The sequence below is a fragment of the Nerophis lumbriciformis genome, linkage group LG12 (genome assembly GCF_033978685.3).
Source record: "Nerophis lumbriciformis linkage group LG12, RoL_Nlum_v2.1, whole genome shotgun sequence".
Classification (NCBI taxonomy): Eukaryota; Metazoa; Chordata; class Actinopteri; order Syngnathiformes; family Syngnathidae; genus Nerophis; species Nerophis lumbriciformis.
This window is the reverse complement of record NC_084559.2, coordinates 8531982-8545072: the sequence shown is the minus strand read 5'-3', so window position 1 is coordinate 8545072 and position 13091 is coordinate 8531982. Positions and strand designations below refer to the sequence as shown.

The following is a 13091-nucleotide window of genomic DNA, read 5'->3' as shown; positions in this document are numbered from 1 at the left end:
TAATCATGTTGCAAGATCTAGCATGTTGCATTCAATGCTTATTCCCATTCATTTCCCATTAATTCCCGTTAATTCCCATCAAAAGTTTCCAACTTTGAATATTCCTGGAATTTTGCAACCCTAATAATAACATATGAAATTGTGAAATAACATGAGGCGCTAATATATTCACTGTCACAAGTGTGGCCCTCAAGACATTGCATTTAGTTCCCATTAAAGCATTCACATGTTGCACAATGAGATGTAAGCAGGGGATCATGTGTACATTCCTGCAACTTCCTGTTTGTAAAAAATATATTTTTATTAGTATTTATTTAATATACTAACAGCATTTCATGATTAATATTTATAAATGAAGATTCCTAATAAATGACACTAGAATAAGCAGACATTTGATTGGTGAATCATAGTGTAGCGACCTGGAATGACACTTTATGTGTGGTGTTGGAGTTGTCCGACTTTTTTTGTGGCTGTAAACGCATCACTGGCTAAGTGCCATATGTGCATGTGTTGGTGCAAGTGAGAAAGAGCGAGCGGCTGTTGATATAACAAAGTTGCTTTTGGTCTGGTTTGTACTGCAGAAAATGACTACTTTTGCTAGATATACATTTTTTTACTAATGTTTTGGTGATGTGTTTATGGCTGACAATAAAGAGTTTTGCTCAGTAAAGTGATGGATGGAATTCATGTCCTCAAAGCGTCTCGACAGACGTTACAATATTTGAACAGTGATAACGAAAACTGTTTTCTCTGTCGTGTCCGTGTGTCGAAAATTGTTATGCGCTTATTTTTTTATTTGATTTTGTGCGCGGCATAGATTTGCCGTGCACAGAGGACGCTTGAGCAGTGCGCAATTGCACAGGCGCGCACCTTAGAGGGAACGTTGGTCCTGTCTTAGTGTTAGTTTTTGTATCCTACGCTAAGTAGTGCCTTTGTTTTGTACTATGTTGAATTATAGTCAGGATTAAATCATGTTTTTACCTTGAAGCCACGTCCAGAGTAGTCCGTTTGCGTCCTTGGGAGAACAATCCTCGAAGCAAGCTGCGTAAACCCCCTCGTCACTAACACAACACTTACCTGAGTGGATGAAGTCCTTGGGCTCAAATACTAGTGTGGCCTCAATAGCCCTGCTGTAGTGTGTAGCACGCATGTGATGGAGGAATGCACAGTGCAGGGTTGAAATTCAACTGAATTTGCATGAAATCAGGTTGTTTTAGCTAATAATCATGTTGCAAGATCTAGCATGTTGCATTCAATGTTTATTCCCATTCATTTCCCGTTAATTCCCATCAAAAGTTTCCAACTTTGAATATTCCTGGAATTTTGCAACCCTAATAATAACATATGCAATTGTAAACTAACATGAGGCGCTAATATATTCACTGTCACAAGTGTGGCCCTCAAGGACAAGGAGTTTGACACCCGCGTTACTGTAATCCTTGGTCACAAAATGAAGTACACCTGCAGCCGGAGGTAACCACATGTCCATTTTCTACTGCTTTTTATCGTTGATCGCTCAATTTTTATGGTTCACAGGGACACCTGGAAATGCGTGGGATCCGTAAAGTGGAACACGGTCAGCATTTTGGGAAAAAACAGGAGAAGATGGTGATGGTGTGGTGCGGGCATACGAGGTAACAAGAGTATGTTGTCATCTGTGATTTAGATTAGTCCTCGCTCAGGCAGACTCTTAACCTGGGAGATTGGGACCAGGACTGTGGTGATTAGATTTAGATGCAATCAAAGGAAGCAAGCAAGCAGCATCTTTAATACGGCTTACCTGGAAGCACATTTAGCAACAGCAGGGAACATGTGAAGTAAAACATGCTGATCCACAATCATCATACTATTATTTTACTTTCCTTATTCTACCCAGAGGTGGGTAGAGTAGCCAGAAATTGTACTCAAGTAAGAGTACTGTTACTTTAGAGATTTATTACTCAAGTAAAAGTAAGGAGTAGTCACCCAAATATTTACTTGAGTAAAAGTAAAAAGTATGTTGTGAAGAAACTACTCAAGTACTGAGTAACTAATGAGTAACATACACACACATATCATATATATATATATATATATATATATATATATATATATATATATATATATATATATATATATATATATATGTATATATATATATATATATATATATATGTATGTGTGGGAAAAAAAAATCACAAGACTATTTCATCTCTACAGGCCTGTTTCATGAGGGGGTTCCCTCAATCATCAGGAGATTTTAATGGGAGCATTCACATACCATGGTTTATATAGGGCACAGAGTGGGTGGGTACAGGCTGGCGTAGGGGCGTGGTGATTGGCTCATGTGTTACCTAGGAGGTGTTTCCGTCTGTGGCGGCATGCTGTTACAATTTCGCTGCGCTTGTTGAGGGATGACAGGTCTGGACGGTAAATAATAAACAGTTTCTCTTTCAAGCATAGGTTGCATCTTTTATTACCACTATTGTAAGGTGTGCTGGATGCAAGAATTTGCCATGTTATTGAATATTCAACATTATTGTCTTTGAGGTCCCAAATGTGTTTGCTGAGTTCTGTGGTATTCCGCAGGTTTTGGTTCCTGAAAGAAGCCTTGTGATTGTTCCATCTGGTTTTAAACTCTCCCTCGGTTAATCCTACATATGTGTCGGATGTGTTAATGTCCTTGCGTGTTACCTTAGATTGGTAGACAACTGATGTTTGCAAGCACCCCCCGTTGAGAGGGCAATCAGGTTTCTTGCGGCAGTTGCAGCCTTTGTTGGTTTTGGGGTCGCTCTGTCCGGGGGCCGACGGCTCATTTGCAATTGTTTTGTTGTGGTTTGAGATGATTTGTCGTATATTGTTCATGCAGCTGTAGCTCAATTTAATGTTGTTCTTGTTGAATACTTTTCTTAGGGTGTTGTCTTTGGGAAAGTGTTTGTCAATCAGATTGAGGAATTTGTGTCTAATGTTCGTTGAGACGTTTTTGCTGTATGGGGGGTTGTACCAGCTGATGTTGTTTCGTTTTCTGTTCTTTTTTGGTTGGTTTCCAGGCGTGGGTTCATAGGTGAGGGTGAAATTGTATCCGCTTTCATCAAGGGCTTTTTGGTACGGCGGGGTTGCTTGGTCAAATTCAGCTTTGCTAGATGACAGCATCGATAGCGAAATTGTATCAGCATGCCGCCACAGACGGAAACACCTCCTAGGTAACACATGAGCCAATCACCACGCCCCTACGCCAGCCTGTACCCACCCACTCTGTGCCCTATATAAACCATGGTATGTGAATGCTCCCATTAAAATCTCCTGATGATTGAGGGAACCCCCTCATGAAACAGGCCTGTAGAGATGAAGTAGTCTTGTGATTTTTTTCCCCACACATACATATATTGCGCTCTACTACGGTATCGAGCACTATTTTTTGGATAACCTTATTAAGACATATATATATATATATACACACGCATATATATATATATATATACACACACACACATATATATATATATATATATGCACACACACACACACACACACACACACATATATATATATATATATATACACATATACATAATGTATATATATATACACACACACACACACACACATATATATATATATATATATATATATATACACACACACACACATATATATATACATACATTGATGTATACAGTATATAATTTATATTTATTTATTTTGCCGTTTTTGTTTACATGTTAAAGGTGTTTTAATGAATATACATGCATGTTTAACACATATAGATTCCTTTCTTTCATGAAGACAAGAATATAAGTTGGTGTATTACCTGATTCTGATGACTTGCATTGATTGTAATCAGACAGTAGTGATGATAGCGTCCACGTTTTCAAATGGAGGAGAAAAAAAGTTCCTCCTTTCTGTCTAATACCACATGAAAGTGGTTGGTTTTTGGCATCTTATTTGTCCAGCTTCCATATTCGTTTTTATACACTTTACAAGAAATACATTGGCGGCAAACTCCGTAGCTTGCTAGCTTGTTTGCGCCGGCTTTCGGAGACTCTTGTTTTGAAAGCGCAGGCGCGATGGAGCGGCACTTTTATTGTGAAGACAGGAACTGTGCAGTCAGTCTTTAGGCTTTTGACGGGATGTACGGTTGAAATAAAAAAAGGATCTTTTTTCCTTCACACTTTTGATTGATTGATTGGAACTTTTATTAGTAGATTGCACAGTACAGTACATATTCCGTACAATTGACCACTAAATGGTAACACCCCAATAAGTTTTTCAACTTGTTTAAGTCAGGTCATGTGACCGCCTGGCTCTGTTTGATTGGTCCAACGTCACCAGTGACTGCATCTGATTGGTGGAACGAAGTGAAACGTCACCAGTAAGGCAGGCACTTTGAAGGTCTGTCTGACAGACCAAAACAAACAAAGCGTGCATTAACAGATCGATAAAAATTAGTAGCGAGTAGCGAGCTGAATGTAGATAAAAGTAGCGGAGTAAAAGTAGCGTTTCTTCTCTATAAATATACTCAAGTAAAAGTAAAAGTATGTTGCATTAAAACTACTCTTAGAAGTACAATTCATCCCAAAAGTTACTCAAGTAGATGTAACGGAATAAATGTAGCGCGTTACTACCCACCTCTGATTCTACCACACCAATGGTAGCCGAGAGTCTGATTTATTTGTTTCAGACATGTGACATGTGGTTACAATTCAACATGTCTGGATAACAACAGGAAGAGGCAGAGCTTATTTAATCATTTCCCTTCTCCACGTCTCTTACTGGTAATTCATTCACACTATGAAAAAAAAGAAACAAAGTACAAAAATAAAGGCTGGGTGACGCTGAGCCCAAAAAACAAAGTAGCAAATAAAAGACATACCAAAAATACTTGCCAGTGAAGTGGCAGGAGGAAGGTTAGCATAGTCCTGACTCGGAGAAACACAAAGGATCGAACCAGCAACCAGCAGCTGCAAGTCATCAGATTCAATAGGAGGGATCACGATACAATAAAGGTAATTGCAGACAGGTGTTGTCAGGCCTTCCACTTTCTGACATGACCACGAATAAGAGGAACAAAACAGAGCGGGAGCAGGGCGGCCAAGGACAAGCAAGCATGTAAAAAACAAAGCTCGGGCGCAGCGAAGCCGGCGGCGCTTCTGGGTGTTGTTGATAAAAATGGCTTTGGCTTTGCATAGTAGAGTTTTAACTTGCACTTACAGATGTAGCGACCAACTGTAGTTACTGACAGTGGTTTTCTGAAGTCTTCCTGAGCCCATGTGGTGATATCCTTTACACACCGATGTCGCTTTTTTGATGCAGCGCCGCCTGAGGGATCCAAGGTCACGGGCATTCAATGTTGGTTTGCAGCCTTGCCGCTTACGTGCAGTGATTTCTCCAGATTCTCTGAACCTTTTGATGATATTACGGAGCGTAGATTGGTGAAATCCCTAAATTCCTTGTTGAGAAATGTTGTTCTTAAACAATTTGCTCAGGCGTTTGTTGACAAAGTGGTGACCCTCGCCCCCCGTCCTTGTTTGTGAATGACTGAGCATTTCATGGAAATACCCAATCATGGCACCCACCTGTTCCCAATTTGCCCGCTCACCTGTGGGATGTTCCAAATAAGTCTTTGATGAGCATTCCTCAACTTTCTCACTCTTTTTTTGCCACTTGTGCCAGCTTTTTTGAAACATGTTGCAGGCATCAAATTCCAAATGAGCTAATATTTGCAAAAACTAACAACGTTTTCCAGTTTGAACATGAAATATCTTGTCTTTGCATCCATCCATCCATCCATCCATCTTCTTCCGCTTATCCGAGGTCGGGTCGCGGGGGCAGCAGCCTAAGCAGGGAAGCCCAGACTTCCCTCTCCCCAGCCACTTCGTCCAGCTCTTCCTGTGGGACCCCGAGGCGTTCCCAGGCCAGCCGGGAGACATAGTCTTCCCAACGTGTCCTGGGTCTTCCCCGCGGCCTCCTACCGGTCGGACGTGCCCTAAACACCTCCCTAGGGAGGCGTTCGGGTGGCATCCTGACCAGATGCCCGAACCACCTCATCTGGCTCCTCTCGATGTGGAGGAGCAACGGCTTTACTTTGAGCTCCCCCCGAATGACAGAGCTTCTCACCCTATCTCTAAGGGAGAGCCCCGCCACCCGGCGGAGGAAACTCATTTCGGCCGCCTGTACCCGTGATCTTGTCCTTTCGGTCATAACCCAAAGCTCATGACCATAGGTGAGGATGGGAACGTAGATCGACCGGTAAATTGAGAGCTTTGCCTTCCGGCTCAGCTCCTTCTTCACCACAACGGATCGATACAGCGTCCGCATTACTGAAGACGCCGCACCGATCCGCCTGTCGATCTCACGATCCACTCTTCCCTCACTCGTGAACAAGACTCCGAGGTACTTGAACTCCTCCACTTGGGGCAAGATCTCCTCCCCAACCCGGAGATGGCACTCCACCCTTTTCCGAGAGAGAACCATGGACTCGGACTTGGAGGTGCTGATTCTCATCCCAGTCGCTTCACACTCGGCTGCGAACCGATCCAGTGAGAGCTGAAGATCTTGGCCGGAGGAAGCCATCAGGACCACATCATCTGCAAAAAGCAGAGACCTAATCCTGCAGCCACCAAACCAGATCCCCTCAACGCCTTGACTGCGCCTAGAAATTCTGTCCATAAAAGTTCAGAACAGAATGGGTGACAAAGGGCAGCCTTGGCGGAGTCCAACCCTCACTGGAAACGTGTCCGACTTACTGCCGGCAATGCGGACCAAGCTCTGGCACTGATCGTACTGGGAGCGAACTGCCACAATAAGACAGTCCGTTACCCCATACTCTCTGAGCACTCCCCACAGGACTTCCCGAGGGACACGGTCGAATGCCTTCTCCAAGTCCACAAAGCACATGTAGACTGGTTGGGCAAACTCCCATGCACCCTCAAGGACCCTGCCTAGAGTATAGAGTTGGTCCACAGTTCCACGACCAGGACGAAAACCACACTGTTCCTACTGAATCCGAGGTTGAAACACTGATGACATCTATTAATCAGACAAGAAGCAAGGAATCATGCAAAGACAGAGTTCAATTTAGCTCATGGGGAGAACGCATGGAGCTGCACACTTAGTCACAGTCTCGCCCAACGCTCTAAGGTACAGCTCCCGCGTCCCTCTATTTATTCAGGAGTTCCACAGTAAACATCATAGAGGCCGCCTCTAAAAGGAGTGGTCACATATATCGTGCAAAGCAGGTCCAGTACGCACAATACGTGACGGAAAGTGCTGAAGCCTTGTGATCGCCTTGTTTCTCCTTCGTCTGCGTGCTGTCATCTTGTCTTCGTTGAGGTCCTTGAAGTCCTTGGCTGTTAGCGGGCTAAAACAAAGATAACATCTGCGGCTGAGGTCACCCCTCAGACAAGAAGTTTTGTCCTTACACAGATAGAAAAAAAATGCAGCTTGAGCACAATAGCTAATAACTATAGCAACGGACTTTAAGCATACTAAAGTTGTGTGATAATATATATACATGATTATTACTACGCACGAAAACGTGGGTAAATGTTTTGTCTACATGTGCCCTGACAAGGCTCTATGTTGATTCCTCATTTCAGGAAAATGGTTGCGAAGCCCCTGATTGCTGGTATGGTGGTGCTTCTGGTGGCTCTGGTGAGCCTGCTCCTGGGCGTGTTCATGGGCTTGGGGAAGAAATACATGGCCCCGCCCACCGGGTACTTCTTCTCAAGGGCTGCTGTTGCTGCTGATGCTGGCAAGTGCTCCGAGGTTGGAAGGTAAGAAGCCAAATGTGTTGTTTATATAGTGTTTGTGCACACGTAACTACATGCATATATAGTGTTTGTGCATACATAACTACATATATATACAGGTAAAAGCCAGTAAATTAGAATATTTTGAAAAACTTGATTTATTTCAGTAATTGCATTCAAAAGGTGTAACTTGTACATTATATTTATTCATTGCACACAGACTGATGCATTCAAATGTTTATTTCATTTAATTTTGATGATTTGAAGTGGCAACAAATGAAAATCCAAAATTCCGTGTGTCACAAAATTAGAATATTACTTAAGGCTAATACAAAAAAGGGATTTTTAGAAATGTTGGCCAACTGAAAAGTATGAAAATGAAAAATATGAGCATGTACAATACTCAATACTTGGTTGGAGCTCCTTTTGCCTCAATTACTGCGTTAATGCGGCGTGGCATGGAGTCGATGAGTTTCTGGCACTGCTCAGGTGTTATGAGAGCCCAGGTTGCTCTGATAGTGGCCTTCAACTCTTCTGCGTTTTTGGGTCTGGCATTCTGCATCTTCCTTTTCACAATACCCCACAGATTTTCTATGGGGCTAAGGTCAGGGGAGTTGGCGGGCCAATTTAGAACAGAAATACCATGGTCCGTAAACCAGGCACGGGTAGATTTTGCGCTGTGTGCAGGCGCCAAGTCCTATTGGAACTTGAAATCTCCATCTCCATAGAGCAGGTCAGCAGCAGGAAGCATGAAGTGCTCTAAAACTTGCTGGTAGACGGCTGCGTTGACCCTGGATCTCAGGAAACAGAGTGGACCGACACCAGCAGATGACATGGCACCCCAAACCATCACTGATGGTGGAAACTTTACACTAGACTTCAGGCAACGTGGATCCTGTGCCTCTCCTGTCTTCCTCCAGACTCTGGGACCTCGATTTCCAAAGGAAATGCAAAATTTGCATGGTTGGGTGATGGTTTGGGGTGCCATGTCATCTGCTGGTGTCGGTCCACTCTGTTTCCTGAGATCCAGGGTCAACGCAGCCGTCTACCAGCAAGTTTTAGAGCACTTCATGCTTCCTGCTGCTGACCTGCTCTATGGAGATGGAGATTTCAAGTTCCAACAGGACTTGGCGCCTGCACACAGCGCAAAATCTACCCGTGCCTGGTTTACGGACCATGGTATTTCTGTTCTAAATTGGCCCGCCAACTCCCCTGACCTTAGCCCCATAGAAAATCTGTGGGGTATTGTGAAAAGGAAGATGCAGAATGCCAGAGCCAAAAACGCAGAAGAGTTGAAGGCCACTATCAGAGCAACCTGGGCTCTCATAACACCTGAGCAGTGCCAGAAACTCATCGACTCCATGCCTCGCCGCATTAACGCAGTAATTGAGGCAAAAGGAGCTCCAACCAAGTATTGAGTATTGTACATGCTCATATTTTTCATTTTCATACTTTTCAGTTGGCCAACATTTCTAAAAATCCCTTTTTTGTATTAGCCTTAAGTAATATTCTAATTTTGTGACACACGGAATTTTGGATTTTCATTTGTTGCCACTTCAAATCATCAAAATTAAATGAAATAAACATTTGAATGCATCAGTCTGTGTGCAATGAATAAATATAATGTACAAGTTACACCTTTTGAATGCAATTACTGAAATAAATCAAGTTTTTCAAAATATTCTAATTTACTGGCTTTTACCTGTATAGTGTTTGTGCATACATAACTACATGCATGTTTAGGGACATTCTGAAGAAGAACGGTTCTGCGGTGGATGCTTCCATTGCCGCCTTGCTGTGTGTTGGCCTTTTTAATGCTCACAGTATGGGCATCGGAGGCGGAGTCTTCTTTGTCATCTACAATGCTTCCACTGGTGACTATAAATATAAATCAGTATTTTTAATGTGTTTTATTGGAGGGAAATTCACCTTTGTGCACACGTTCTGCTTGACAGGGAAGGTAGAAACTATTGATGCCAGGGAGACGGCACCCAAGAACGCCACTGAGGACATGTTTGGCAACAACACCCAGCTTTCTCGTGCAGGTGCAATCACACTTTTCATTTTTGTTCCACCTCATTCTTACATTTTATGATCTTATTCGTCGCCACATGTCAACATCGTCATACAGCTTAGGTCAGTTTCCCATTGTACATTTTGGAACAATGAACCCTCATCTGACTGATTTGCGCCCCAGAATATGGTTGGCGAGAGCTGCATCTTCTCCCCTTTTAGTGGGGCCGTGCCAGCATCTTGAGGGTTCCAGGTTCGATCCCCGCTTCCGCCATCCTAGTCACTGCCGTTGTGTCCTTGGGCAAGACGCTTTGCCCACCTGCTCCCAGTGCCACTCACACTGCTTTAAATGGAACTTAGATATTGGCTTTCACTATGTAAAAGAGCTTTGAGTCACTAGAGAAAAGCGCTATATAAATATAATTCACTTCACTTCACTTCATAAAAATGTGAAAGAGAATCAGAATCAGAAATATTTTAATATTTAAGATTTTCAGTACAATCCCATTCAAGAGCAGACAAACATTACAGGGAGACAGAACAGGATCAAACATTACAAGGAGACAGAACAGGATCAAACATTACATGGAGACAGAACAGGATCAGACATTACAGGGAGACAGAACAGGATCAAACATTACATGGAGACAGAACAGGATCAAACATTACAGGGAGACAGGATATGATCAAACATTACAGGGAGGCAGAACAGGATCAAACATTACAGGGAGGCAGAACAGGATCAAATATTACAGGGAGACAGAACAGGATCAGACATTACAGGGAGACAGAACAGGATCAAACATTACAAGGAGACAGAACAGGATCAAACATTACATGGAGACAGAACAGGATCAAACATTACAGGGAGACACAACAGGATCAAACATTACAGGGAGACAGAACAGGATTAAACATTACAGGGAGACAGAACAGGATCAGACATTACAGGGAGACAGAACAGGATCACACATTACAGGGAGACACAACAGGATCAAACATTACAGGGAGAAAGAACAGGATCAGACATTACAGGGAGACAGAACAGGATGAAACATTACAGGGAGACAGAACAGGATCAAACATTATAAGGAGACAGAACAGGATTAAACATTATAGGGAGACAGAACAGGATCAAACATTACAGGGAGACAGAACAGGATCAAACATTACAGGGAGACACAACAGGATCAAACATTACAGGGAGACACAACAGGATCAACATTACGGGGAGACACAACAGGATCAAATATTACAGGGAAACAAAACAGGATCGCTGACGGGTCTGCCAATTTCCGGCGCCCCTTACAAAAAAGGTGAGAAACAAGTAAACGTGGGGAGACTGTGGTGAGAAAATAAAATATTCAGTCTAAGCCTGGGCCCCTGGAGAGGGGGTCCAGACTGAGGCCAAGGTAAACAAAAACCTCATAGCCATAGCACACATTAGCATGTGTGTAAGAGGGAAACATCAAAGAACACAAAGGACATTAAAGAAATTAAAAGAGCAGAGCTGATGCAACTAGACACTTCTACACACAGCCACAAAAGTAAAACAACAACAAACAAAAAACATATACACTGTGGTGGCCTCTGCGGTGTTCCACGCCATCGTCTGCTGGGGTGGGGGGAGCATGGCCAGAGACAGGAGCAGACCCAACAAAGCAACTAACTCTCACCCAGTGTCCAGTCCGCATGGATGAGCGAGGATGCGTCCAAGGAGACCGAGGTGTCTGATACTTGCTCATTCAGCCAAGACACTGTGAAGCTTGTCCGTCCCGGACCGGCTCAGCACCAGCTCCGCAGTCCTGTCTCTTGTTTATACTGAGGGCCACACCAACATTATGGCTGCCCTCAGATTTATTATATTACATTTCATCACATTGTCAATACACAGATTGATGGATAACTTAGTTTAAAATCATATGCCAAGGTGACAAGCAGATATTGAAGTACTAAGTATTTTTAGTGACCAAAACATGGTCCATGATTACCGTATTTTCCGCACTATTAGCCGCACCTAAAAACCACAAATTTACTCAAAAGCTGACAGTGCGGCTTATAACCCGGTGCGCTTTATATATGGATTAATATTAAGATTCATTTTCATAAAGTTTAGGTCTCGCAACTACGGTAAATAGCCGCCATCTTTTTCCCCGTAGAAGAGGAAGTGCTTCTTCTTTTACGCAAGCAACCGCCAAGGTAAGCACCCGCCCCCATAGAAGAGGAAGCGCTTCTTCTTCTACTGTAAGCAACCACCCGCCCCCGTAGAAGAAGAAGAAGCGCGCGGATATTACGTTTCATTTCCTTTGTGTGTTTACATCTGTAAAGACCACAAAATGGCTCCTACTAAGCGACAGGTTTCCAAGACGCAATCTCTCCATCCGCACACGGACTACTATTTCACAGCAACTGCCTAAAGACTTTCAAGAAAAGCTGGCTACTTTCCGTGCATATTGTAAAAACAAGATAGCTGAAAAAAAGATCCGGCCAGAGAACATTATCAACATGGACGAGGTTCCACTGACTTTTGATATTCCTGTGAACCGCACTGTGGATACAACGGGAGCACGTACGGTGAATATTCGCACCACAGGGAATGAGAAGTCATCCTTCACTGTGGTTCTAGCTTGCCATGCTAATGGCCAGAAACTTCCACCCATGGTGATATTCAAAAGGAAGACCTTGCCAAAAGAGACCTTTCCAGCCGGCGTCATCATAAAAGCTAACTCGAAGGGATGGATGGATGAAGAAAAGATGAGCGAGTGGTTAAGGTAAGTTTACGCGAAGAGGCCGGGTGGCTTTTTTCACGCAGCTCCGTCCATGTTGATATACGACTCCATGCGCGCCCACATCACTCTGGTTTTTAATATATTATTAAAGTTTGACTGACCTATCTGACTGTTTTTTTGACATTCCTTTAGCGCAGTTAGATGCGGCTTATAACACGGGGCGGCTTATAGGTGGACAAAGTTTTGAAATATGCCGTTCATTGAAGGCGCGGCTTATAACCCAGGGCGGCTTATGGTGCGGAAAATACGGTAATAATGTTTCTACCTGACAGGTGGATTGTCCATCGCTATCCCAGGGGAGATCCGCGGCTACGAGATGGCCCACAAGAGACACGGCAGACTGCCGTGGAGCGAGCTGTTTGAGCCCAGCATCGCCTTGGCTCGCCACGGATTTCCTATCGGAAAAGCCTTGGCTCACGCTATCTTTAAAAGCAAGGATTCCATTCGAGGAGACGCTAACCTGTGGTGAGGAGGACGCCTTGCCAGCCTGGTCGGCACTCGCTGCCCCGCAGTTCTGCTTTAGTCACTTTTGGACGTAAAGAGGGTACCTGTGTAATAA

The 13091-nt window shown here is 43.5% G+C and overlaps 1 protein-coding gene across 3 annotated transcripts in view; it reads left to right on the top strand.

Moving 5' to 3' along the window:
* The first annotated feature begins 1413 nt into the window (after nucleotides 1-1413).
* Nucleotides 1414-13091, top strand: part of ggt1a (gamma-glutamyltransferase 1a) — a 52544-nt gene continuing 40866 nt past the window's right edge. For 2 of the 3 annotated variants that reach the window (XM_072914212.1, XM_072914211.1), the window contains exons 1-5: nucleotides 1414-1634; nucleotides 7578-7754; nucleotides 9474-9604; nucleotides 9686-9775; nucleotides 12805-12997. In XM_072914212.1, coding sequence (XP_072770313.1) covers nucleotides 1549-1634; nucleotides 7578-7754; nucleotides 9474-9604; nucleotides 9686-9775; nucleotides 12805-12997 — 677 coding nt within the window. In that variant the 5' untranslated portion in view covers nucleotides 1414-1548. Of the gene's footprint in view, nucleotides 1635-4874; nucleotides 4986-7577; nucleotides 7755-9473; nucleotides 9605-9685; nucleotides 9776-12804; nucleotides 12998-13091 lie in introns of those variants that run through there. The other variant, XM_072914213.1, reaches the window with a different exon arrangement.